At 38.0% G+C, this 27,180-nt stretch overlaps 1 protein-coding gene across 3 annotated transcripts in view; it reads right to left on the reverse strand.

The window, feature by feature from the left end:
- The window catches only part of vps53 (VPS53 subunit of GARP complex), a 62,292-nt gene that overhangs the window by 9,277 nt on the left and 25,835 nt on the right, over nt 1–27,180 (reverse strand). For all 3 annotated transcript variants that reach the window (XM_057839032.1, XM_057839031.1, XM_057839030.1), the window contains 16 exons: nt 19,667–19,753; nt 19,191–19,306; nt 18,503–18,622; nt 13,778–13,856; nt 13,569–13,712; nt 13,351–13,493; nt 10,686–10,827; nt 10,025–10,129; nt 9,630–9,724; nt 8,732–8,974; nt 7,885–8,032; nt 6,993–7,075; nt 6,832–6,910; nt 6,565–6,713; nt 6,407–6,476; nt 6,152–6,289 (listed from right to left, as the gene is read on the reverse strand). In XM_057839032.1, the coding sequence (XP_057695015.1) occupies nt 6,152–6,289; nt 6,407–6,476; nt 6,565–6,713; nt 6,832–6,910; nt 6,993–7,075; nt 7,885–8,032; nt 8,732–8,974; nt 9,630–9,724; nt 10,025–10,129; nt 10,686–10,827; nt 13,351–13,493; nt 13,569–13,712; nt 13,778–13,856; nt 18,503–18,622; nt 19,191–19,306; nt 19,667–19,669 (1,857 nt within the window). In that variant the 5' untranslated portion in view covers nt 19,670–19,753. The remainder of the gene's footprint in view (nt 1–6,151; nt 6,290–6,406; nt 6,477–6,564; nt 6,714–6,831; nt 6,911–6,992; nt 7,076–7,884; nt 8,033–8,731; nt 8,975–9,629; nt 9,725–10,024; nt 10,130–10,685; nt 10,828–13,350; nt 13,494–13,568; nt 13,713–13,777; nt 13,857–18,502; nt 18,623–19,190; nt 19,307–19,666; nt 19,754–27,180) is intronic.

Below are 27,180 nucleotides of genomic sequence, written 5' to 3' on the forward strand. Positions count from 1 at the left end.
GCTGGAGATGGTCTCTCAGCTGACTTGGGAATGCCTTGGGATCCCGACGGAGGAGCTGGTGAAGTGGCTGGGGAAGTCTGGGCTTCCCTGCTAAAGCTGCTGCGACCCGCCCCCGTACTACGGGTTAGAGGGGTGGGTGGATGGATGGATGGATGGATGGATGGATGGATGGATGGATGGATGGATGGATGGATGGATGGATGGATGGATGGATGGATGGATGGATGGATAAATACATGTGACTTGGATAGTGGATACATCCTACACCACTATATTGTATTGGTATTTAAAAAAATGTTTTGTGTGTGTTATTTATCTAGGGTTATGTAAAAAATTTTAGTTTTGAATATCTGTAACAAAATACCCATTATCCCCAATGTACCCACTATCACCATTTAGTACAAATCTACATAACAGCTAAATAAGGCTACTTGGGAGTCGCCAAAACTAAAAATATAGATATATTTGTAGATAATTGTGTATTGGAGGCGTTTAAAGCCTAATTTACCTAGGTTTTGCATACAAAAAATAGGGAAACCATCAGAGCACAATAATCTCTTTAAATACAGCCATCTCTGCCATTTCAACACTGGGTGCCATAATGCCTGCGATCTATTAGTGTGTAAACTAGGGCTGTCAAATGAATACCATTTTTTAATCGAGTTAATCACAGCTTAAAAATTAATCGTAATGAATTGCAATTCAAACGATCTCGAAAATATGCCATATTTTTCTGTAAATTATTGTTGGAATGGAAAGATAAGACACAAGACGGACATAAACATTCAACATACTGTACATAAGTTACTGTATTTGTTCATTATAACAATAAATCCACAAGATGGTTTTAACATTATTAACATTTATGCATGATGGGAAGTTGGGCAACCATGACTGTTAGTAGTGGCTGCTTAAGCCAATAAAAGGCGCGGTCCAATGAACGCTGTGTCCACTCGCATTTCTCTGCCTTTATGGGCTCAATGTGCTAAAACGGCGTCATTGTAAACTGTTTGAGGCAACGCATGAACAGGTCATTCGGTTCATGCCTTAATTGCGTCAAATATTTTAACTAGGGCTGTCAAAATTATCGCGTTAACGGGCGTTAATTAATTTTTAAAATTAATCACGTTAAAATATTTGACGCAATTAACGCAGATGTCCCGCTCAGACAGATTTAAATGACAGTACAGTGAAACGCTCACTTGTTGTTATGGAGTTTTGCCGCCCTCTGCTGGCGCTTGGGTGAATGACCATCTCAGATATTGCCTCAAACAGATTACAATGAGGCCGTTTATGGACATTAAGCGTGAAGAGAATGCCACCGGCCGCTTGGGGGCAGCGCCGTTCCATACTCATGTTATTTCTTCTAAACGTGGGAGAATTAGTAGTAGTGAGACGTTTATGCTGTATTCACAATGCAATGCAAATTGCTATTTGTGCTCCACACATATTTGGGTAAGTTTTCTTTCTTTTAGTGGCAATTATATGACTCTTGTTGTATTTTGGGTAAGATATGTACAGATATATGTTATACAGTAAAGGCGAGTGGACACAGGCGTTCTTTGGACCGCGCCATTTATTGGCAACTCCTTCACAACAAACATACAGTGGGTACAATGGGTTTTCCCATTGGCAGTGTATCAAATACTTGTTCTCCCCACTGTAAGTATCGTTTAGTGAAAGCACAACAAAAATAATATTCCTATCTCTCCAAAAAAAAATAATGTTCAAAAAAAGAAAAGCACTTCAGTCTATAGCAGTGCTTCTCAATTATTTTCTGTTACGCCCCCCCAAGGAAGACGTAAATGTTTCGCGCCCCCCCAACTCTCTGCCGCCACTGTAAATAGTATCATTCGTCTATATTACTATTATAAGTACGCCTCAGCCTAACATTGTGTCCTTTTTTTTCTATTAAAGAAAAAAAGTAACATAGATCAACTTATAATAAAGTATAACTTTTTTAACATTGTGTTGCTTGTAACAGAAAAGACTTAATGCGCATCAATTTGCCTGAAGTTAAAAAAAAAAAAAAAAAAAAAAAAAGTCACATCCAAACTGTAAAAATACACTCAAGGTACATTTTTGACCATTTGATACTGAACAATAAAATGTAATAAAATCAGTAAATAATAACAAATTCAAATTGATTAGAAACATTTACTCTTCAGGACAACATGCCAAAAAATTTGACCGAAAAAAAACAAAACTGAATAGAAGAGGGGGAAAAGGTCTCTGTTCAGAAGGAAAGTTTTTATTTTCGCTGATTCACCACAGTGCTCACTGGTTTACTGATATAACACTGACAAAGCGGGCCGATTGTGACAATTGGCAATATTCGGCACATTTTCGCTGAAAAACAATCAAGCGGTTTATCAATGAGATTGAGGTCTAATGTCTTTAAGTGGCGTCTTAACTGATTTGGCTTCTCCGCTATAATCATTTTTAGACTCAGTAAACAGTGGTCTTTCCTCATTTCCCACTATATTAAAAGTCAAAGGCAAACGGCCCGAAAAAAGCGCATTCTCGGCGGCCGAGGGAGAACCGTAGGTGAGGGCGGTGGTCGTGACGATCCCAAGCCGAAAACGGCACTTCTCGGCCGGACACGTGAGAAAGACAGTGGGTCGCTGCGTGAGTCCAGCTCTGCATGAGTCTCTTCCGTGTGCTCTTGCTTACTTCAAAAATACTGCACGCACTTTGAAAATGAGAGCGCCACTGCCACCCACGGAGTGGATGTGCAAGTACACTTTATTCTAGTACGGCAAAAAAAAAAAAAAAAAAAAAAAAAAGCATGTTCCCCGAGGTCACTCGCGCCCCCCCTGGCATCGCTCTGCGCCCCCCTGGGGGGGCGCGCCCCACCATTTGAGAAGTACTGGTCTATAGTAATGAGGCCCTATTCTGACAAACAGTTAAACAACAATGCAAAATGAACTGGCATTCCATATCAAAATAGCTATGCAAAATACATGTAAAACTTAGACTTTGGTCACTCTATTTTTATTTTTGTTATTTTTATTCTTCTTATTATTATTTTAACTCTACTTTTGATTGAAAATTTTACAAATTTTATTAAAACGACAACATGAAGAGGGGTTTTAATATAAAATTACTATAACTTGTAACTGTAACATTTATCGTTTAAGAACTACAGGTCTTTCTATCCGTGGATCACTTTAACAGAAAGAATGTTAATGTTAATATCCGTCGTGTGTCTTATCTTTCCATTCCAACAATAATTTACAGAAAAATCTGGCACATTTTAGAGATGGTTTGAATTGCGATTAATTGTGATTAATTACGATTAATTAATTTTTAAGCTGTAATTAACTCGATTAAAAATTTTAATCTTTGACAGCCCTAATTTTAAAGTGATTAATTAACAAAATTAATTACCGTCCATTCACGTGATAAATTTGAGAGCCCTAGTATAAACACACACTATTCAAATAAAGATTGAAATATATGGTCACATAAAACATTCCCACCAACAGAGTGGTCCGAGAGTGAATAGGCAATTTAGCGCCTAGCATTTGTAATGACTAAATCAGGCCTAGAGTAGAGAGAAAATATAAGCTTTATTGCACTAACACCAAATAACATGATACCTAAAATTGAAGATATGTCACAGATCATTGTAATGGTAAATCAATCCGATCGATCTTGTTACTTTTAAGCTATAGGTAGGAATTACACAACTCAAGCAAGTCTGCTGATTGACATCAAGATAATTCAGTACAATCAAGGGCAACATTTGGAAGGAAACAAGGGCTCCTGGGAGTCCCACCAAATTCAAAAGACAGACAGGCATTCGCTTTTTTGTGTGTGTGTGTGTTGGGGGGCATTTTTTTCACTCCAGGGACGGTTCATTAGGGTGGGGTAATCTTGGTTTGTAGCAGTAACATACCAGAGTCACTTTTGAAGTCACATAGTTGGTTTGAGGCAAGGTCAACTCTCTTGATTTCTATGGTTCGTCTTATAAGTAATAGTCCATCTAATGAACATGCCATGTTTTCGAAATACTTATCCGAATATTATATGCCTACTGACTCCTTTTGTATTTTTGTATTACCATAATTTCCCGAATATAACGCGCACTTTTTTCCCCCAAAATCAACTTGTAAACTCATGGTGCGCATTATAAACGGGTACATGGATGGAGACAGAAATATATATGTATTACATATACATATACACCGATTTTTTTTCATTGACACGGCCACGTTGTGTTAAAGAAACGTATGCGGCGACCCGTTGCCGACCATTACGGTACGTGACGTCACCATTTTGTTTCGGTAATACTTCACTCTAATCGGCCGAATGATTTCGTGTGTATTAAATTCTGCTTTTTTCACTCTTCATAAAGCACAGAATTTAGTTTCTTGAACTCATTTGAGTCGACGTTTATTGCAGCTTCGCAATTCGAGCCATAACAAATGTAAGGACACACACTTCCTGTGTCCGTCAACTATATTGGTCCCTCGGGAAACTCAAACCCAAATAACAATAGTGCTTTTTGTTACTGTCGTGTTGACAGCGATGAGCGCTCTCGGATTTCCGACTTACGTTCTCACTTTCATTTTACCGTATCAATCCATGGAAGAAGGATTTATTCATCATGAGGAAACGAGCAAGTTATACAGCAGCCTTTAAAAGAAAAGTCACATCTGTTTTCTTTTCTCCTAGATTCTGGTAAGTTGGAGAAGTTGTCAAATCATATTATTACCGTAAATATTGTCAGTTTACGGTAATGTTTTGAACTACCAATGTGCTATGCTTGTGCTGTGTTTCACCAGTCAGTAAAATGACATCTCTGTATCTGTACACGAGCTCTGTTTTCTTGTATTCTTCTATTTATTGGTGCTAAAATTAGGGTGCGCGTTATAAACGGGTACAATAATTTTCCCTAGATTTTACAAGTAAATTTGGGGTGCGCATTATACACGGGTGCGCCTTATATTCTGGAAATTACGGTATGTGGCATTTTACATTGGAGGATGGAGGGGGTTTGGCTGAAGGTAAACAAGTTGAAATTGTAGAAAGATTGGTTGCTGGTTCACTTTCTTTTAACCCTGCGATGTCCTTGCGCAATGCATCATATTGTCAAACTGCTCATGGTTGCAATTTTATCACCATTTATGTGTTTGTGCTGATTTCTCACTCTGACATCTCACTGAGTGTCCACAGTCATTACTATGTTGCATGTAATTTGTTTGTACAGACCATAATGTGTACCATATGTAAGCCTTTCTGGGACAAAGACCTTTGGGAGTTAAAAATGGGATCCACACACATCACCATAAGTCAGTCTAACCATGGGATTCCTCACAACTAAAAAGCAATGACGAAGTTAGAATTAAGTAAGACAGATAAATTATATTTTTGTTATGCATCATCATCCGTCCATTTTGTACTGCTTATTCTGCTCCGGTTCTCAGGTTAGCTAGTGCTTATGCTGGTAGAGCTTGTTGCAAAAATAACAAACCAAACAATCATCTCAGTCATGTTTAGAATCGCCCATAAACTTATTGATTATTTTAGAAAGATGGAAGGATTGCGTGGCTGAAAAAAAATATACTGACTGAAAACTCAAATATATTTAAATGGAACCCATTTAAACAATTAAAAGAGTAGATACCTTCCCTCGAAGGGCCAATTAAGAATTGTCTTCATATTTTAGTACCGGTACATCATTTAGTATGAAATGGTTGAGACAAAAGTTTTGTCAGGATATTCTTGTTATGATTAAAGTTACTAAGAATATCAACAATATATCATTTAAATGTGCGACATTGTTACGGGATCCTTATTCAAGAGGTTAAAGAAAAAGGTACTTCTAGGAGTCTCAAATCAAAGACAAGAAATTTCTAAGCCTTTAAAGGTCAGATTTTTTTTCTCTTGACAAGACAGGCATACATTTACCTACACCAGACACAGCTGTCATAACATTTTAGGTGTCCTGTTACGATTGATGGCAGTGATACTGGTTTTCACTGTGCTCTACTAGTAATTCTAAGTTTGTGTGAGGAAAGTAAACTAAACTTAAGTTTTTTCTCAGATTCCTCCAAAAAAAGTAAGCCAAGCATGGAGTGTTTCAAACCAAAAGTTGCCCAGTAAATAATCATGTCAGTCTAACACAAGAAACACAGTTGCTGACCTTTAGTATCATCTCGGCACGTGTCATACCCTTCACCACGATCTTGGTGTAGCTAGCTGGTGCCTTGCGAAGTACCTGGGAACCTATGGACGGCAAATCTAGCAGGACGGTCTTCAAGGAGTGTGTGTCCAGGAGCAGCTTGTCAGGAGGAATTCACAAAATTAAAAGCCAGTGAAAATAGCTGTACACAACCTACAACGTGCTTAATATGGTGATTAAAATGTGCTTATCAGTAGATAATTAGCATGGACATACTTGTTCCGCTCCCACCGTGCTGATAGGCTTGCATCTGAACAAGTGGTTGATAAATTTGGGGATGAAAGAGCTACAAAAGAGATAAACAAACAATAATACATACCTCTGCGTGAGACTTATTGTATGTACTGAGTATTGAAAGATATCTTATTTATTACTTTGTGAATTTGATGCAGAACTGTGTGAAGTATTTGCGTGTGGAAGCCAAATTGTCCCTGATGATCGGCACATTTTGTTTTATGTGCATGATGATTGAAGTTACATAGGGACTCTGGTCACCGACATGTTCCACATTCTGCCATGGCATCTAAAGGAAAATGAATTTAAACAAGTAGTCACATAAGCCTCCTCCTTATATATATAGTCATTTATGTTGTTAAATTGCATTAGCAGTGATGGAAGAAAAATGCAATAGTGAGCCTGACCTTGCTCATTGCAGTGAGAGCTGGGTCACAGGCAGCATCGAGATCCTGAACAAGTAGCTGGATACTATTAGAGATCACCCTGATAAAATGAGTATAACAGACATATTATAAAAGACAAGCTGCTATATAAGAACAATAGCTTAATTATGTTCTCTACATACGTGCTGAATGTATCCATCTCTCCAGTCAAATTAATTCTCTCCACCAGAATTTTATCCACTTTCTCTTTTAGTTTCTCTTCAAGCTTTAAAACATCATACAAGAATCAGTACAATATTACTGGAATATGTAATAGATTAACCATTTTTAAACGTGATTATTCTACAGTTTTTTTAAACTGGTAATTTTAAAGAATCTGCAATTAAAACATAAGAAATTAGAACGTAATTAAACATTGTATTCACATATGAAGTAAATATTAACATTAACTGAGATCGACCTCAATGCGATAAAAAATATGTCCAACTTGTTGCTATCAGGGCAAGCAGTATTACCTTAATGGATATGAGAATTCAAAAAATCCATATCAATGTGAACATACAGAAACATGCTTAAGTAAATTGGAAACATGATGAGATTGAGATATCGAAAATTCTAAAACAGATGTCGCTGTATTTAAGCTACAAAACACTAGTCAACAACGACAGAAAGAGTAAATATATATACAGTGTACTTGTTACATTTTTTATTGTGTTTGTGTAACATGGGCTACATCTCCAGTTATTTACTATATCTTCCCCAATAAGCGCCCAAATTGTCCACTGAATATTTTTTTTAATTATTCTGTATTGTAGTATTCCAATGAAAGGTTCCAACCAACCAACCAACCAACCAACCAACCAACCAACCAACCAACCAACCAACCAACCAACCAACCAACCAACCAACCAACCAACCAACCAACCAACCAACCAACCAACCAACCAACCAACCAACCAACCAACCAACCAACCAACCAACCAACCAACCAACCAACCAACAATTTGCATTCCTGTACTGCAGACTTATTGCGCATAACATTTAAAGAAATACACACATTTTAAATTTACATGCCTGTTGAGTGGTAGCAAGGCAGTACTCGGCAGTGCTAAGGATGCTACAGATGAGGCACAACTCATCAACGGTGAATTTGGCCGTTTCCGAGCCTTCTTTCTCTTTCAGCAGGCTACTGATCGTCAGAACACCACTGTTACTGGCCGACCTGTAGATGGAATACACAAAATTCCCGAAAGACAAAACAATGAAGGGATACAGAATATCTTGGAGAAAAAGTAGTATCGGTGGAATTATGGGAAGTAGTAAATGGTATGGTTCAATGGTTGAAATCTAAATATTTAAAACACGAAATTCTTTAAAGTAATTTTAAAGTAATGCGCCCGAAGGTTTAGTGCCAGTACAGCAAGGAGATTTTATTTTTTTGTGGTCAGTAACCATGTATAAATTGCCCTCAATAAGAAACCTTAGGGGGTCTTCACTACTCACCACATTAGATAATAGATTATGGGCATACCTTTGAGAATATGTTTAAGGGATTGCATATAGTTGACAGTACCGGATAGATAATTAGCGAGCACATACAGTATGTGTAATTAGCATGTTTGCATATCTGCAACACAAACAGCACAATGGTGTATGTAGATTTGTCAGGGATGATTTCCAGTGTGGCTAGTGATGCAAATAATTTTAATACAAATTTACATGCTGTAGACATTGCATAACCCACTCCATTTTCCATGATACTGCTACCCATTAAAACAGCGACGAGTGAAGCTATTCTATTTCCAAATGAATTTTCAACTCCCTCATGGTTTTATCACTACACAAGAAGAAAGACCACACAAGGGTGTGACAAATGAGGATTAAATTATGTCTTGGTTGAACAGAATGAACGTGCTCTTACTTAGGCAGGTTGCCTGAGAGTATCTTCCAAGCATATTCCCGCAGGAATTTCTGAAAGATGGTTGTGAGGGCAATCATGGGCTCCCCAGTGCTCAGCTGGGAGCACTGGACCATGCACTTCTTGTAATAGACAAAGAGGTCAGCACAGCTTGGCAGAACAGCGCCACCCTCGTCTGTGGCAACCTTGGGTGGCCCCAATGCTCGGAAGTCAGCCACAAATCTGTCTATCAATTCGCCAAGGTTCCTGCAAGGAAAACACGCAGAATACCAGATGGCTTAACAGGCAAGCATATAAAAAGATATATAGTCAAGCCTCTGGATTTAATTGAAATGAGCACAGACAAACCCCATTTAAAGCTGTGCATAACAACCATGTAATCACAGCTCTACTAAAACAGCATTAATTTCTGGAGCAATCACTACTGGCAAGAGAAATGAGGGACTGCTGGGAGGAAAAGTGAAGGATGGTGAGTAATAGAGGGAAAAATATGGGAAAAGAGAAAGAAAAGAAGAAACCTAAAACACAAGGAGGGTGAGAAGGCTGAAGGAGGCATCAGAACATTAAAAAGTAAAAAAAAATAAATTTTTTTTTAATTAAGAGGTGGCGTTACTAAAAAAAAAAAAAAAAAATGGTTGCTGAGGCAGCAACTTATTCAAGCTCTCTCGCTCTCTCAGCGTCTGTGGTTGTGTGGCTAATGGGAAACATTTCTGCCACAAACCGAGTCAGTGGCATGTCCAGGAAAAGAGATGGAAAGACAGACAAGCTATTAAGGTAGAGTGCAAGAGGGATGTGTGTCAGTGAAAAAGGTGAAATTGGGAAACAAGAATGCATGTGTCAACTTTCTGATTATGTTGCTATATATATGCAGTATGGGAAGCTAAAAAAGGTTGCTTCTTACTTGTCTTGAGATTCTATGTAGACATAAAGATGAGGCTCAAAGCACTTTGAGACGATGCCATGGAAAGGATTCTCAGGAGCCTTGGACTTTCTGGGCTACAGGGTTACAAGAAACACAGATACTGATTTTAAGAGCGCCTATTTGAACATCCATCGTTAAGTAGAATAGATCAGTGCACGTTTGGGGAAAAAAAAAAGCTTCCCTGTTAAGATCAGACGAGTCAATGTCAAAACATAAATGAATAAGAACACACACTGCACAGGGGTCATGATGTGGTATAGAATGTGTCGTGAAGAACATTTTTGCAGAATAAAGAGGCCAAAATCCCAGGTTGTATTAAAGCTATTGATTAGACAAATATATACTTAGAATGTTTTTATTGATGTTTATCTCACCTTTGCCAGATCCTCATCCTTGTCATCTTTCTCAGTATCCTCATCTTCACCTTGATCGTCCTCCAAGAAAGGATTTGAAGGGTCCAAAGGGCTCTCTGGCCTCTTCTGAACAGAAAACAAAATTATTTGACACAGAAAATTAAATTATTTGTTTTGTACATTTACAGTTCATCTGTCAAAATTGCAGTGACTGGATAACATGTTATGTTAAATTTATGGAAAATTATATGAACAATGTTTTCACAGTTCATTTTTAAGTTGAATAGGTTTGTTTCAACTTCATTTACAAAATACCAATCCAACAAAACTGTACAGATGCAAATCGGTATTAGCAGAAGGATCTCTGCTGAGCCAAAATATTCTCAGCTGCGCACCAGCTCAATCTAGTTTTGGCAACCCAAAACCCTCTCAAATTATGATCGGCCCACGCAGTTGTTTTGCCTGAAGGGCACTTTTTAGTTCCTTTATATGTACGTACATAATGACATGCTTATATTTTTACATGAGCACCGTGAAAACAAAAGTGTTGCAACTTTTGTGAGCATGTGATTGAAGTGCACTTTGCTACGTACATGCTTATATTTTTACATGAGCACCGTGAAAACAAAAGTGTTGCAACTTTTGTGAGCATGTGATTGAAGCGCACTTTGCTAGTTCTTACCACAGGGACATCAGTTAATGTGCATCCTGTAAACCGTTTTGCCAGCAGACCTTCGAAGTTCGTAGTCCTTTGAATGGCAAACAGAAGCAGCTTCACTTCAATCTCCTTGGCTCGTGTTCTCATTACTTTGGAAAGCTCCGCTCTTTTGGAAAAAATATGCATACAAACGTTGACACATAAATATCAAATGGATGGGGGATTTTTCACATTTAAGGTGAAGTGGTCCACAGCATTTTGCAGGGAATAAAAACCAAGCCCTGCAGTGAATAGTGAAAATCTACAGGTAATTGATACCCTTTAAATAACTATAAATGTAATGTAAATGTGGTTTTGTCCAAATTATACTGAACACAACTCCAGTATAGCTTGTAAGTATCACATTACCAGAAAATGGTACAATTTAACTGTTATGGCCTCAGCCAAAAAATTGCGACTACATTAATTCACAAATGCTAGACTACGAAGTGTGAATATGCCAGGTATCCATTGCACACTCATTAAATGTGTGTGTTTGCTTGTGTGTGTGCATGTGTGTGTCTGTTGGGGGTGGTATGGTTGGTCAATTAGCCCCACTATTCTAAAAATATTTTGCAACGACAAACCAAAAGTGATTGACAAACCAAAATGGCCTAACTTTGAAGAAACTACAACTTTTCTTTGTTATTTTTTTAAGAATAAAGACAACAGCCTCAGTGAAACGCAAATATCTGCACTCATTTGAAAAAGAACAGAAAAGAAAGAAATGGGTGAGCGCTCACTCCCCTACTGGTTGGCAGGGGCGGTGCCAGGGCGGCCCCCGCACACCATTTACACTTTTCTGCAGGGCTATCACAAGTCAGAATGGGTTCATGCATGACTAGGTGCAACTAAGCACAGTCAGGTAAACAAGATCGTCAATGCCAGGATTAGCGATCACGTAGCATCGAGTAGGATGTCAACCTAACAACACTTACAGGTGATTTTCATAATAATGGTTTCCTCACCTCACATTGCCGGAATTGTGTACACTCCACCCTGCCTGATAACATTTCTTTTCAACTTACCTAACCTCTTCTTTGTCCCCGGTTACCAGGCCCCCCAACATGGTCTTCGCAGGTAAACGTAATTAGATTACAATAGCAACACTATGTTCTAGCACAGGAGTTTAATAATGTATTTTTTGTTGTTTGTTCTTTTCCTACTCTGTCTGCTTCCTTTCTTTCTGTCCCCCCTAAACCTCTTCCTGATCACTCCTTTCTCCTAATACCATATTTTTCGGACTATAAGTCGCACCAGCCAAAAAATGTGCAATGAAAAGCAAAAAAACATATAGAAGTTGCACCAGAGTATAAGTCACATTTTTTGGGGGAAATTATTTGATAGAATCCAGCACTAAGAACAGACATGTCATCTTGAAAGGCAATTTAAAATACAATACAGAATAACAGGCTGAATAGGTGTACTGTATGCTAGCATTACATGACGCTAGAAGTTAGATCGGGCCTAAAAAATCCAGCCCGACCTGACCGGCCCGCAGGTATTAAACTCCGACGCGGCCCGAGTCCAATCAATTTGCTTGCCCAAGCCCTAAAAAAAAAGAAATTTTATGTTTTATTTGTAGGCACAAGCCCGAAAAAAACGAAATTTTATGTTTTATTTGTGAGGACTCAGGAGAAGGAGGAAATGCGGGGATGCGACGCGTGGTTGCGTTTTGTGTGATCTCGTTTGTGACGATGCTGGTGCATATATGCATAATGACAACAAATTAAAGCCTGTCTTTTGTAACAAATTCTCCTAGTTAAACAAGACTATAAGATGGATATTCAATAAACATTTATAGCTTTTATTTTTGCGTGTCTGGTCTAACAGGCGGATAGTGGACTGGACATTTATTTTAGTTGGCAGAAAAGTTTTCTCAATGTTTAAATAGTCTACATATTTTTATGATTATAAATGCATTTACACAACGAAATCACACTGGAAAAGTTTGTTACATATATTTCTCGTATGAGACCAAAGCGCCACATTCGTTTACATTAAGCGAAGCCGGCAAAGGTTTCCCAATAGCATTTTCAACAATCAAGTTGAATCCTTTCCATATCCCACGCCTACCGCAGTTGTTTGCTTTTCAATTCCCCCTTGTTTTTCACTCCTATAGCTGCTCCATATCGAAAAGGAAATACCAGGATGCTCGTGGAGGGGAAGATTGAAAAGAGCGGGACCGCTGCATTCACGTGCACAGGCATGCACAGCGCCTTCTCTGTTTTATCCAAATTATTTATTTTAATCAACATCCATACATCATTTTAGTATAAATATATGAATATATACTGTATTTATTACAAAAAAAGTTAGCGAGAGAGAAGTCGGCCCAACCCGACCGAAAATAATCACACATAAGTTGCCCTAGAGTATAAGACTAAACTATAAAAAAAATAAAAAATAAAAAAGCGATTTATAGTCCGAAAAATACGGTACATAAAACATAATAAACAACCACAATATATAAAATGCATAGACAAGTTTTCTGCAAGTGATTGATTATTTCTTTGCATTGTCAGTTAATCCATCCATTGGTAAAGACAGTGTTTGACTATTTCTTTGCATTGTCATTTAATTTATCCATTGTTAAATATAGAAGTCCTTTGTACATGCACAGTTTAATGAAAAAGCTTTAAAAATCTACCTGGTGATGTGGCAGAATTCCACTGCAATGCGTTCTGTCATGCACCACTCCTCTGGAAACATGCGTCCATATTTTTCTTCATAGTCTACGAGTTGCCGCTTGATCCAGGCATAACGGCGATCAATCTTGTCTAGCCATGCAACCTAAAGCATTTGGTAAAGTACTTCTTCATTCAGAATCACACAAATCATTAAATCTTCTTTAATAAAACTACTTACATCTTGGTTTTCCTGAAACAGCACAAGGTACTCAGAGAGATGCTGCCGGATGAACTTTTTGATTATCTCCTGTTTGATGCGTAGGTCAAGAACATTTGCAACCAAACAGGCATCTCGCAACACGTTGCTTGGTCCACCCGGCCTCTGCAGGGGGAATAAACTTTCAAGTGTCTGATAAACACATATGAAAAGATGTCATGTTTGTTTACCTTGGAGCCCTGGGACGGGAAGGCTTCTTCAAAATCTGCCAGGATCTGAGTGCCCAACTCACTCTGTGCTGCTTTTACTCTAAACAAGTCAGAGAGCAAATTCACAGTGGGAGTATCAAAGTTGTAGAAGTGTCCTATTTTCGCTACACTCTCATTCACTACCCATTAAGCCAGACGCTGTATGCAAGATATTGTGGGTAAACAACGATTTGTAAAGACTCAAACTCAAACTTATGTCAATTTCAGTATGTCTTGATGCAGCCTCATAAGTAGAGGTCATTCATAGTCTGAAATACAGTGTACTTATGGTTTTCTCAAAAATAGGTCGCGTTATCTTTGAAGTCTGCAAGTCAGTCCCAATTGTGTCACATGAACCGTTTCAACAGCGCAACTTCCAAAGTTGAATATTTTCAAAAAAAAAAAATGCCTCAAGAGTCATTTGAACTTCAAACGATCAACATGCTTGATATGACACGAGATGTCAGCAAGGCTCATGTTTTTTTCCCCTGATAAGTATTTAGCAAAGCCACTTCAGTATGGCAGAATGTGCCATACAGTGAGAAATCCATACAAATCTTCCATATAAGTTACAAATATACTGTAAAATACACTGCAATATCAAGCAGATTTAAAATATAAATAAAACGCAGCGCTAAAACTATTTTTTACAACTCACTCCCAGTCAAATTGAGCACTTTAAAATGTATCTTCCCATTCTCATACAGAGTTCATAATTCATACACCTTTTTCCATGTCCTAATTCAAGCAATTTTTAAGGATTTACAAGACCAGTTTTCCAGTTTTTAAAAAACGAGGGTGCATTCCTGGCGACAGTGAGCGTTTTATGGCAAACTCTTAGCGAGTACAATAGCAGAGGTGCTGGGTGATAGCATGCTGTTCGGTGGACAGAGACACATAGGTCACGGCCAAGGAAACCTTTATAAATGCTCTTTGTTGAAGTTTTGGACACTTGAAAATGGGCTCTCACTCCTCCAAGTGCTAAGCTAAACGGTCTCTCGATGCAAAAAAAAAGTTCTAGTCATGGGATAAAAGTAGAGTACTGAACCACAGAAAATGCACATGTATGCATTTAAATTCTACGACATTTGAATACTGTTCGCTGGCCTAAACTCCAAACTGCTCATGCACGGACTCAATTGCACTATACTCTTGGGAGCGGCGATGTGACGCGGGACATTAAGGGAAAGAAACTTCAGAACGAGCGCGTTAAAGTGATGATGCCAATTATTTTATTTGCCTTCATTTATTAATATGTATTTTTAGACAGGGTGCTGAGAAATATTGTGCGCCTAACACTTCCACGCATTTTCAAAGACTTCACTCAAAAGCCAAGCATTTTCAAGGATTTCAATGACCCATACAAACCCTGGTAATGAAAAAAAAAAACAATCCTGATTTTTCCAAAGTAAACAATATTAATGACACAGAGACACACACACACACACACAACTAAATCAAAATCAATGCCCATAGAAGTTAGTCATCAGGAACTACTAAAGGTGCTTTATGGAGTTTGTCACATTTTTACTCGCCACTGCCTAAAGTGTGACTGCAGCCTGTGTTAAGCTCGTGCATGGTGCGGATGCTTGTACAGCATGAACTTAAAGCAACGAGCAGTGGCCCATCAAATCAGCACCAGAAACGTAAAAACAGCAAACGTGATTGTTTACTGCTAGTGCAAGTCTTAAGTAGATTGGAAAAGTAGAGAGAGAAAGAAGAGAGTCTAATCTTTCTTTTGTTTATATAGCAATAGAACAGAATTTTCTGTGGGCCTTGCAAAATCAGTCAAAATCATCCAGTAAAACGGCCAGGAACAAAGGGCCTTGCTCTGGTGAAAATGGCTGGGAGTGAATGAGTTAAAATGTTAGGGCTGTGCATACTCATAAGGGCATTGGTGGGGCACGTATTGATTAGAAAGGTATTTTAAATTAACAAAAAAAATTCCGTTTTGTACCTTAAAGTGATACTGTTGTGCATTAAATTCCTACTGTTAAAGTTGGTAAACCAAACCAATTTTCAGCAATGGTATAGTATATGAGATATTGTAATAATATCAATATTCAATTTGATTGACAATGCCAGAGATGTTGATTTTCGTAAGACAATAAGTGGAAAAACTGAAGGAAAAACTATCAGAGAATGAAAAACAATAATTAAGAAATGTCACTGGGTGCCTGTCATGTATCATGTATGTAACATATAAGCCTGTCGCAATATGCAATAATTCCATTTATCGCACGGTAAATGAAAATGAAGGCGGTAATTTTCCCGCTGCGATTTATCGCCTCACGTGCGTGTGCTTGCGTGCGCGTGCAGCAGATGTGCGGCGGACGCGCTGTTAAAAGTTCGGCTTCCTTGTTACAAACAGAGCAATATGCTGTGATGAGGATTCACTCTGTTTTACTGACTTCTGGGTATGTTCGTTTTATACATTTGAACCTAGCCTTAGGCCACGTTCATACCGGTGGTGTTAATGCATGAATCCGATTTTTTCGTGTTTTTTTTCGACTCAATTGAGGAATTAACTTGACGGTCTGAACGTGACAAGCCGCATAGAACTGGACCATTTCAAATCTGATCTGGGCCACATTTTTCCAGAATGTGGCTGGCGGTCTGAACTTTCAAGTCTCCCGAATCGGAATTCATGCAGCAATGACGTCAGCAAAGCAAAAGCGGCAGGCAGGACGGGAGTGATGTAGCTCTGCATTAGGTTCTCGCTTGAACTCTGCTTTTATGCACAAAGCGGGCTTGAAAACGGTCATAAAAAAATAAATGAAGAAAAGGATAAGCCTGACAATTTTCTATTTTAATTCTATGCGCCGAATTAGCAACATTTCAGTATTGCTTACATGGCCGAGACGGGGCAAATTGACACACCCACGTCATGTCACGCACACAAGTCAAGGCTTATGTGCGTGCGTGTATGCGTTCTAACAGTCCATATAAACTTTCAATAAAGGACTAAACGGAGATTATTAATGTCTGTTATTTGCGTCATCTTTTTGGAAATCAAAATATGATCACCCTGGAATGACATACAGCTAGCATGTATAATTTGTTTTGATGCTTCTGCGCATCTCGGACTGCAAATTAGTGCCTATGCGTGATACTTGAACGGGGTCCATGGACAAAGGCAGTCTGGACGGGCACGCCAAAAAACCAGACATGACAAAAAAATTGGATTTGTGCATTAAGACCTGCAGTATGAACCTAGCCTTCATGAAGCCAAATTTTTGTTACTGCTATTTTTCTCTGTTGTTGTTGAAGCGCAATTGTTTATGTTACTACAACTTTATACCTCTATGCCTAAATGCTTAAGTTATTGAAGTGCAACTTTATCGTTCCTTGAAAAAGACATTGTATTTATTCTGTGTTTCTGTGCGGTATCGATATTGTTGTTTTTTACTTTAAAGAGGCATGGTCTATTGTTTTTAGTTGGGATTTCTTAAAAAGTATTTTTGAATTTAAGAGTAAACGTTTATTGCGTTTAAATGGGTGTAATTAATATTACTTAGTATTATTAATACATACTGTATTCTTACTGTGTTATTGTAAATTGGTTAAAAAAAAAAAAATGTTTGGGGGGGGCCCAATAATATCGCATATTGCAATAAATTATGAGAGAATTTATCGCCCACTAAAATTTGTTATCGCAACTGTGACATATTTATGTCACACTGCTGTTGCCATAGTGTGCCATTCCTGTGGGTGTGGTATTACCGTATAAAAAGGAATCTCTGTTACGTCTCAGTGACCTATATGCTGAGAAGCACACTGAATAAAGAAGTGTTGTTCCTTTCAAGTCTCGGCCTTACATGTACTTAGATCAAGGAAGTACATAACCAAACTGGGCCTGTTTCCTACACAGTTCAGACAGCTGATGGTGTTTGGCGTCGCCATGTGGATCAATTGTTGGGAACACCAGACACTACTCCAGAACTGTCAATTGATTGTGATGATGCTAGCAGTGTAATTATACCAGAAATGTCTAGCTTACCGGATGTGTCAAAAATACCAGAAATGTCTAGCTTACCGGATGTGTCAAACCCAAACAATCCTGCTGTAATTGTGTCTAATTCAACCAATGCACAAACAGAACCTGAAACGGTATCGGAACCTGTTTCCACAAGTGGAAAATCGGAAGTGACTGTTGAACGTCGTTATCCTGATAGACTGGATTTATAAGTAATAAGTAATGAGGGAAAAACAGGAGGTATTTTTGTGCTTATTTCTGGGACATGTTATGTAAGGGGGGATGAGATGTGACAGCAACAGGCCTAGTAGCATACAAAAATGTGTAATTCTTCACACAGAATTTTGCTTGTATATATACTCTCCTCAGCTATTTCAGAACCTGTATTCATTCATTCAGTATTCACTTATGCTTCATGCTATCGGCCTTTTTTGCTAGGCTTCTCGACATTCATTGCTTCCACCTCTCATATTTCTTGACTTTCCCCATCATCTGTTACTCCAGAAGAGTCACTTCTTCCGTGCAGCTGTTGTATGGTATTCCAAAACTGTCTGCCACACCCTCAGTCAAAACAGAACAGATGATTCTTTCTTGATTAAGCGAGTCACCACTCCTCTGCACCTGAAGTTAGACTTGCCCTGCCTGATTCTAGAGGTGCTGTAAAATTCAAACGGATTGCAGTGCAGTAGAGATGTGAGCAACTTTTTAAACATGTGTTAAGTAAGAGGTACCTCTCAGAAAGCTGCCTGATCTGTGGTATGCCCATATACTTGTGGAAGTGCTCAAGTACGTTTACCACTCCTTGCAGGAGATTGGCCACCTCACCGTACTGCCTTCTTCTGGTCATCGCCCTGGAACACACACATTCAGGCTGAAGTTCATTTATACTGGTACATGTCATTGTGAAGGTCTTCATTTCTGTGTTTAAAAGAATACAAATGACAGAGATTAATAGCATGTTAAAGTTATGCTCAAAGAACTTTCAAGTACTGTACTGATAACAACAAGAGGATACACTTTGAGGACAGATTTTGATACAGACTTAAAAGTAAGCTTCAAATCACACAAAATCTTGACGGTGGCCAATAAATGTCAGACGAAATGCAAAGAAAAAAGCACTAATGCAAACTGCCACAACGCAAACGCCAATTGCAAAGTCTTTGCAAAAGAAAAAAAGCATGAATGTAATCTGTTACAAAACAATCCCCGTGGGTTTCCCATTTGCATTCGTGTTGTAGGGGTTTGTGCTTTTGCCAATTTGCAGTCGTGCTTTGCGTTTGCAATTGGGGTTTGTGTTGTTTTCTATTTGCAAAGTGTTTGAACTTTGCATTTCGCCTGATACCTCTCGGCCACCGTAGTTCTGCACACATTTGCTGATGATTTTTTTTTTTTTTTTCTACAGTATATTGTTGTACCCACTCTAAAGAGTCCACACCACCAACTAACATGTGCAGGTGGTTCAGTGTGGTGATGGATGTAGTGAGGTGGCGCTTGGCATGGTCCAACTGCTTTATGTCCCGAGTAATCTCCTTGACCTAAGAAAGAGGAGGGAGGAGGCATCAAGCAGTTTGGCAATTTAAAGACAGAGGAGGGACAAGGATAAAGAACAGAAATGGAGTAAATGTACTGGACAAAATGGTTGGCAAGAAAAAACATTTTTTAGACGGAGAAACACAGCTAAGATAGAGAAAAACAGACATGCTGGTGTGAGAACAAATTGCTTAGAAATCTTGAGGGAGGGTCTACCTCCTACTTCCATTCCTTCCTTTAGTCACTCCACATTTTCAACCTTCCCCTGACACACAAACAACTCACACAAAGGCTGCCTACTGTTATTCATTATAATTGTTGGAAAGTGTTGAATGTGATTGTTGAATGTGTGTGTGCGTAGGTACCATTTGTTCAGACTTCTCTGCCTTGTCCTTGATGTCTTTGATTTTTCCAAAAAGCTGCTGAATTGCTACCTGGGCCTGTTCCAAAGCCTGCATAAATCAGATGAGTCAATATTAAAAATAGAGGCTACTTAAGTTACTTAGATGTACAGAGAACTAACACTCATGTCGATGAGTGGGCCTGTAATTTTTTTAAAGGACTAACAAAGACTGAATAAAGAAATGTGCTCGGGAGTGAATCATCCATTAACATTTCATAAATTAATAAAACCCATAAGAACTAATTTTTCAAATTGTAAAACCATCTAAAATAATTTAGGTACATTACATCATTATTTTTATACATAATCGGTATCGACACAGATATTTGAGTTATCCTATTTTCACCTATACAGTATATATATCAACTGTTGAAGCCATTATGAAGCTTAATTAGGAATTATTTTGTTCTCCTTTCAAAATCTGGTTAAATAAAACTTAATTGAAGGTAAATTATCATACAAAATAGCATGCTGGTGGATGATATTATATACTTTGGGAGTGGACTAGTGTTTAAAGCCCTTCTCAGATGTTCCATGGCATACAGACTAGAGTAAGGTTGGCAATACTCTAAACTACAACGTATAGCTTGTAGGTATAATTGGCCTAAAGTACATGAAACTTTGAGCCAAATTGGCAGTGGTCTAAAACTAGCAATCTATATTAGAAATTTAGTCTGTTCTATCCAATATTTTACTGACTGGGTGGTTGTGCAACACTTGGTTGAAGTGTACATAGATTTGGTATCGAAATCTGGGTCTGATTTGCAGAGATCACTTTTATTCACTCTCACAGTGAGCTGTGGCTCCAAATGAAAAATGATCCTGCTAATCCTGCTTGCAATTTCAGGCGCAGTCTAATTGGTCGACTGGGCACAGACTCAAACCAGGCAAAGAGCCATGAGACCAAGCTCAACTTAAGTACCGTCACTATTAGGGTTAATGAGATAATTTGAAGTTCTGGTAGCCAATAAAACATAAAACCCATTTAAAAATAAACATTTAGAGTTTTAAAACAGTTGGGTGCTGTTATAACATTTTATCGTAATAAACATTGTTCTCTGAATGGGAGCCTAAAACAAATGTTGTTATGGTATGTGATGTTAGTGTCTTAGAAAGTCATGGTTGTCATTTGTCACATTTGGTGTTTTAATCATATCACATGGGCCCATGTCAATACAAAGTAATATAATCAAACATTTGATTATTAAATATGTTAATATTAGTGCTGTCAAATTTATCGCGTTAACGGGCGGTAATTATTTTTTTAAATTAATCACGTTAAAATATTTGAAGCATTTAACACATGCGTGGAATGACCTGCTCATGCATTGCCTCAAACAGATTACAATGACGCAGTTTTTTGTACATTGAGAGCTAAGAGGCAGAGAAAGGCGAGTGACACAAGCGTTCATTAGACCGCGCCATTTATTGGTATAAGCTTCGGCAACTCCTTCACAACAAATTTAAGTATCATTTAGTGAAAACACAACAAAAATAACATTCCTATCTCTCAAAAAAAAAATTACGTTCACAAAAAGAAAAGCGCTTCAATCTGTATTCATGAGGCCCTATTCTCACACAGTTAAACAACAATGCAAAGAGAACTGCATTCCCAATCAAAATAGCTTGGCAAAATACACATAAAACTTACTCAGACTTTGGTCGAACTCTATTCAAACATTTTGTTTAGCTCAACAAATACACTGGATGGCAATATTTAGTCACAATATACAAACTATCAGAGGTCTCGTATGTTGTGAAGCCAGCACTCAAATGACGTGGATGTACCAGTAAACAGGGAACTATGGCGTCAGTCGAGAGACAAAACACATTGATTGGCTTGATTTCTAAGTAATTTAAAACTCGCCATTGACACCTTGTGGTGTATTTCAATCACTACCTTACGTAGTTAAAGACACTGTGGAAGAACGGCAGGGAACCCGATGTGACGTCACCACGCGGCGACGTCAACAATGGCGAGCTACTAGTTTATTTTTTTATTGAAAATATTACAAATTTTATTAAAACGGAAACATTAAGAGGGGTTTTAATATAAAATTACTATAACTTGAAGTAACATTTCTTTTAAGTTACTACAAGTTAACTACAAGTCTTTCTATCCATGGATCCCTTTAACAGAAAGAATGTGACGTCACCACGTCCCGACATCAACAATGGCGAGCTACTAGTTTATTTTTTTATTGAAAATTTTACAAATTTTATTAAAACGAAAACATTAAGAGGGGTTTTAATATAAAATTACTAACTTGAAGTAACATTTCTTTTAAGAACTACAAGTCTTTCTCTCCGTGGATCCCTTTAACAGAAAGAACATTAATAATGTTAACATCATCTTGTGGATTTATTGTTTTAATAAATACAGTACTAATGTACAGTATGTTGAATGTATATATCCATCTTGTGTCCTACCTTTCCATTCCAACAATAATTTACAGAAATATATGGCATATTTTAGAGATGGTTTGAATTGCAATTAATTACGATTAATTTTAAGCTGTGATTAACTCGATTAAAACTTTTAATTGTTTGACAGCCCTAGTTAATATATAAAAATCCTATGTTTTCGCTCTCGAAAAAGGCAATATTTGCAATTTCTTGTTGGTTTTTAACTGTCATATGGATAATCTTGGGTCTGAAATAACGAAGAAAGTATTTCTAAAGTGCATATACCTGCAACCTATGACTACCAACCAAACTTAGAAAAGTAACATTTCCACCACAAATTTAATAAAGTATCAATCTAACCATATACCGATCAACTTATTAATCCAAACAAATGTGAGAAGAAATTGATAGGGTCACAATGCTTTCTGAATAAAATGTGGATAATATGATGGGAAAATTTAAAAGTCATATAAACAAAACATACAAAGGGTAGCGTACAAATTTATTGCAACAGCAGGTCACCAGCTGTGCACACACACAAATGAGAAACACACATAAAAAAAAAGACTGGAGTGATTTTAAATAGGTATCTTTTGTTTCTTGAGCCATTATGACTATCAGTTAATTCAAGTTACTTTTAAGGAAGACAATACATTGAAGATTAATCTAACACAAATACAAAACTTGTAATAAACTGAACTAAGGGACAATTAATTAATACGGTATTTTAGGAAAAGCAAGGGGCCAGTACATTACATTAAATTAAATTAAGACATCTACTGGTAGCACAGACTTCAAATTGTTTTTTTGTTTTTTTTTGTTTTTTACCAGAAGTGTTGTTGTTGCCAGACTTATTTTAAACAGATTATCTGATAAATATGACTTTGGAATGACATTCGTTCACTAAAGATTTTGGTGTGTTTTTTTTTTTAATGCTACCTAATACTCCTTTAAACTGAAGAATCATTTAGAAATCTGGAGAAATTAGGTAAATTTCATGCCCACCTTTTAATCTGGCAGTTAGATTGGTTGGAAGCGCCCTATAATTTTTAAGAGCTTCCCTGTAGGCAATCTTTAAGAAAATCTGTACATCCTGAGAAGCCAAAAACCTTCAAGGCTGCAATTGTCACTCATGCAGACTCAGCCGAATCACTCTGGCTTGCTGCCTAGTGCTCATTTCCTGTATTTAGCCTGAAGGAAAGTCGAGGGAGACCACTGCCCAGCAGGCGCCTTCATGCCCGAGATGCTATCTGCCTTCCCACACAAACACAACAGTGTATGCCTTTAACATGAAATAAGCAGAATCTCCTACTGTATTGAAGTAGTGTAGTTTGAAGGGAAGAAAAGACCAACTAATGGCGACACAAACCAGAGAAGTTATCAACTTTACTTAACATGAATTTAAACTAGTTTAAGTACAGGGGTAAATAGAACGGAAGATGAAAGGATGAATGATAAAAATCACTTAAACTTGTGGAATCATGAAAAGTGAGCCATTTCAACATTAAGTGTAATGTTTTATGCACAGACAATTATTACTGCAATCCCCCTCCTCATACTTCGCAACGACTGATAGGATTTTTATCTTTCCAATCACTGCACGTAATTGAAAAATGAATGTATTATGCTGCTGGTGTACCCCAGATGTTATTTTAAATGACAAGTGCAGAAAGCACATCGTTAGAATAGCATAAAAAAGTTAGTGTCAGAAGAAAGAAATAACTGGATGAGTCAGACAGCATGGGAAGGATACATGTGAAAAACTAAAACTGCCTCTGAATTTTTTTGCCAACAATATGAAATATTAAAATTTTACATTAAATATTAACATTTTTGGGGGGGGGGACGGAAAGGCCCCTCAACATTTTTGATGCAGTGTTTTAAGTTTTAACCACATCTGACATGAAAAAGGGAGCTTATACATGTGCAAAAACAAACAGAAAGGACAAGACAACACAAGCAAGCAGCAGCAGATTAACAAGTACAATATGACAGCATTTGCATGTGCACTTTTAATAGCATGTTAAAGATGATATCACTATATGCTTTAGAATCAGAGCCATAGTTTGAGTGTTGCAGGAGACAAATGTGAAAAACGGCATCCATCTTAAAGGGGTACTTTTGAGCAAAGCGCCTTCCTCATCCCCGCAGCAGTGATTGCACATCCTTTCAACTCTGATATCACTTCTTGAATGGCTGATTGTGTGTGCTACGTTGTCTTTACGCTGTGCGACACAAATTACAGAACAGTATGTTAAATTTCCCCATTAAGATATTTAGTTTAGTAAATTATATATTTAATACAAAAAAAAAATAAATAAATAACCCTCTAGCCTTAACCCAGATTTGAGCTGAACTTGCCTCTATTGGGTAGGGAAAATATGTAAAGTGACCAAATTGTCATGCTCCCAAAGCAAACTGTACACAACTGTAGTGATGACATTCTTCACAATCTCTCCCTATTATTAAAGATGCTCTAGTTTAATCCTTCTTGCACGGTATCCATGTTCAGAATCAATTACACATGGGTTCATGTGCAAAGGGTCCTTCTCAATGGGCTAACCCCAGTTGGACACACAATTAAACATCAAACCACTGACACTATTTGTAGTCGACCAAAGTACATTACAAAAACCGACCACAGACTACACACCGTGTCATGGCCTTTCACAAAGTTCCATGAAAAATGCTGTCAGAAGTTTGCTGGCTTGTCAAGAGGCCTTCCGTTGCGTGCACAATCCAAGGGAAATTTAGGGACAGGTGACCTCTGCAAGACCCCAAAGTGGTTGACATACCAAGAGTATAAGAATAGATAATCTGTGTGGCATTATATTCTAGGTTATTGAAAAAAAACGTGAAGGAGATTGTCGAAAACGTGAAGGAGATTGTCGTTCTTCATTTGTATATGCGATATGGCTGTCATTTTAACGCGCTCAGAGTTCAATGACAACTCTCAACTACAGTATCATTGAATCTGCAGGACAATGTAACCAGCTCACCATACTTAATTGGCTAGGTTCAGATCGCAGGTCTTAATGCACGAATCCGCGTTGTCGGACTGCGAGTTAGGGCTCAAATACATCGGGCATCTTCGTTCCAGGTCCGGCAAAAAATAGCACCAGACCCAATCCGTTCCCATTATGTCCTATTGTTTAATGTATACACTCTGCGTCAGTGCGCCGGATTGACTGCAGATGATCTCCAGCGTGCGTACACATCTATAGGTTCCTATGTATCTAAGATACAATGCACCAAGCTCAAAACCCATTTTAAAGCAATAAAACTGGCCCTGGAGGTCAGTAGCGCATTTGGTAAGAACTCATCTTGGGCCAAGAAAGTGAAGAACAATAGTCAGGAAACGGAAGTTGAAGGGATCTTGTGAAGTCACGTGACAATTTGAGAAAAATGTGGAGAACGATAAAAAAAAAAAAAAAAAAAATTATTATTTTTTTTTTTAAAAACGACACTGGAGGAGTGTTTTGAAAAGAAAACAAAACCGTTGTCAAAGAAGGATTAAAAAAAATATATCTTGATGAGACAGACGGTGACGTCCACAACAGCGTCACATTCCACACGTGTTCTACGGAGCTCACGTTGCATTACTCCTTAGCCCGAGGTTGAAACCAACGATGAAGATGATGAAAAAAGTAAGACCGATCTTGATCCGGACTCATCAGATTACTGGGAGCCACCTCATTTAACCGGGAGCAGCCGGGAGCCTTCCCCATTGTTATGTGCGCAAATAGTTCAATAGTTTAGTTATGTGTAAATAAATAGTTACTTTGCGATCAAAAGCTCTATTTGTCTTGTTGTTTGTTATTTTGTAGAACGAAAACATTATTCAGATGTTTGGTATGTCACATTAGCGAAAAATAGCTGTGTTAAAGCCAAAGTTACGTTAGAAATGTATGCTTTCACAAAAAGCTCAATTTCTCTGTTTTTTCATTAGAAATTGGAAAATTGCTCAAACTAAGCTATTTTCTAATGCTGATTACTAAAGAATGGAAAAAGATATTAACTAACTTTTTTCTGCTGAAAGAAGCGAGTCTAGTCTTTCTTTTGGTGGGTTCTACATTTATATAGCAAAAGAACAGAATTTTCTGTGGGCCTTGCAAAATCAGTCAAAATCCAGTAAAACGAACGGGAGCGAAGGGCCTTGCTCTGGTGAAAATGGCTGGGAGTGAATGACAATGGACAAAGGCAGTCTGAACAGGCACCCCAACAAAACAGATAAGACAAAAAATCGGAACTGTGCATTAAGACCTGCGGTGTGAACCAAGCCAATGAGTCACTCTTCCATGTCAACTACCAGTCACATATTGCTTTGTAAATAAGAGCAAAAGACAATACTGATGATGATGATAATGGAGGATTTTATTCTATTTCAGCTGTTATGTCTCACTCTTCATCCGAAAAGTGCACATTTCCTTCTTTCCATCTGTAGAAAAGATTTTCCCTTTGGAAATGTAGGAATTGCTTTGTGGCCTTGGAAAAACAACCTTAAGTTATTGTGTGTGTGCAACCTGATAATGTTATTCGTCTGGGGTTGTGCTAAAGTGTTTCCGCTTCCAAACAGTAGCAAACTGGAAAAGACATGGCCACCAGAGCTGACACCCAGAGGACAACCCTCACCAAATGAAGTAGACTTTTCAAAACCATCATGGCTCAGCCTTCAGGAGTCATGTTCCCTATAAACCACAAACCATTGGCTGGGGAAAGGCTTGAATTAAAGATGGAGGGACTGCTCTTTTCCATTCCCGCTCTAACAAGAAAGCCGGTTTCTTTCTTTTCTTTTTTTTTTCCTTCTTTTTTCAACAAAAAGAAGTACACGCAAGGGAATATATTTCCCAGAAATATTTTTCTGTAAAAAGGTCGTTTTGCGCAATGGGGATGAATCTGAGTCATTATGTCCTTTTCCATGGATTGCACAGTGGACAAATGAAACGGAGAGCAAGAACTGTCCTTATTTTCCAGCAATGAGAACATCACCTTGGAGCATTGTGACTTCAGAGGGAGGATAACGTTTTGAGCCCTCTAATTGGCCATTTAGCATGTCTGACATTAAATCGG

Source organism: Corythoichthys intestinalis, chromosome 6 (genome assembly GCF_030265065.1).
Source record: "Corythoichthys intestinalis isolate RoL2023-P3 chromosome 6, ASM3026506v1, whole genome shotgun sequence".
In the NCBI taxonomy this organism is placed as follows: domain Eukaryota; kingdom Metazoa; phylum Chordata; class Actinopteri; order Syngnathiformes; family Syngnathidae; genus Corythoichthys; species Corythoichthys intestinalis.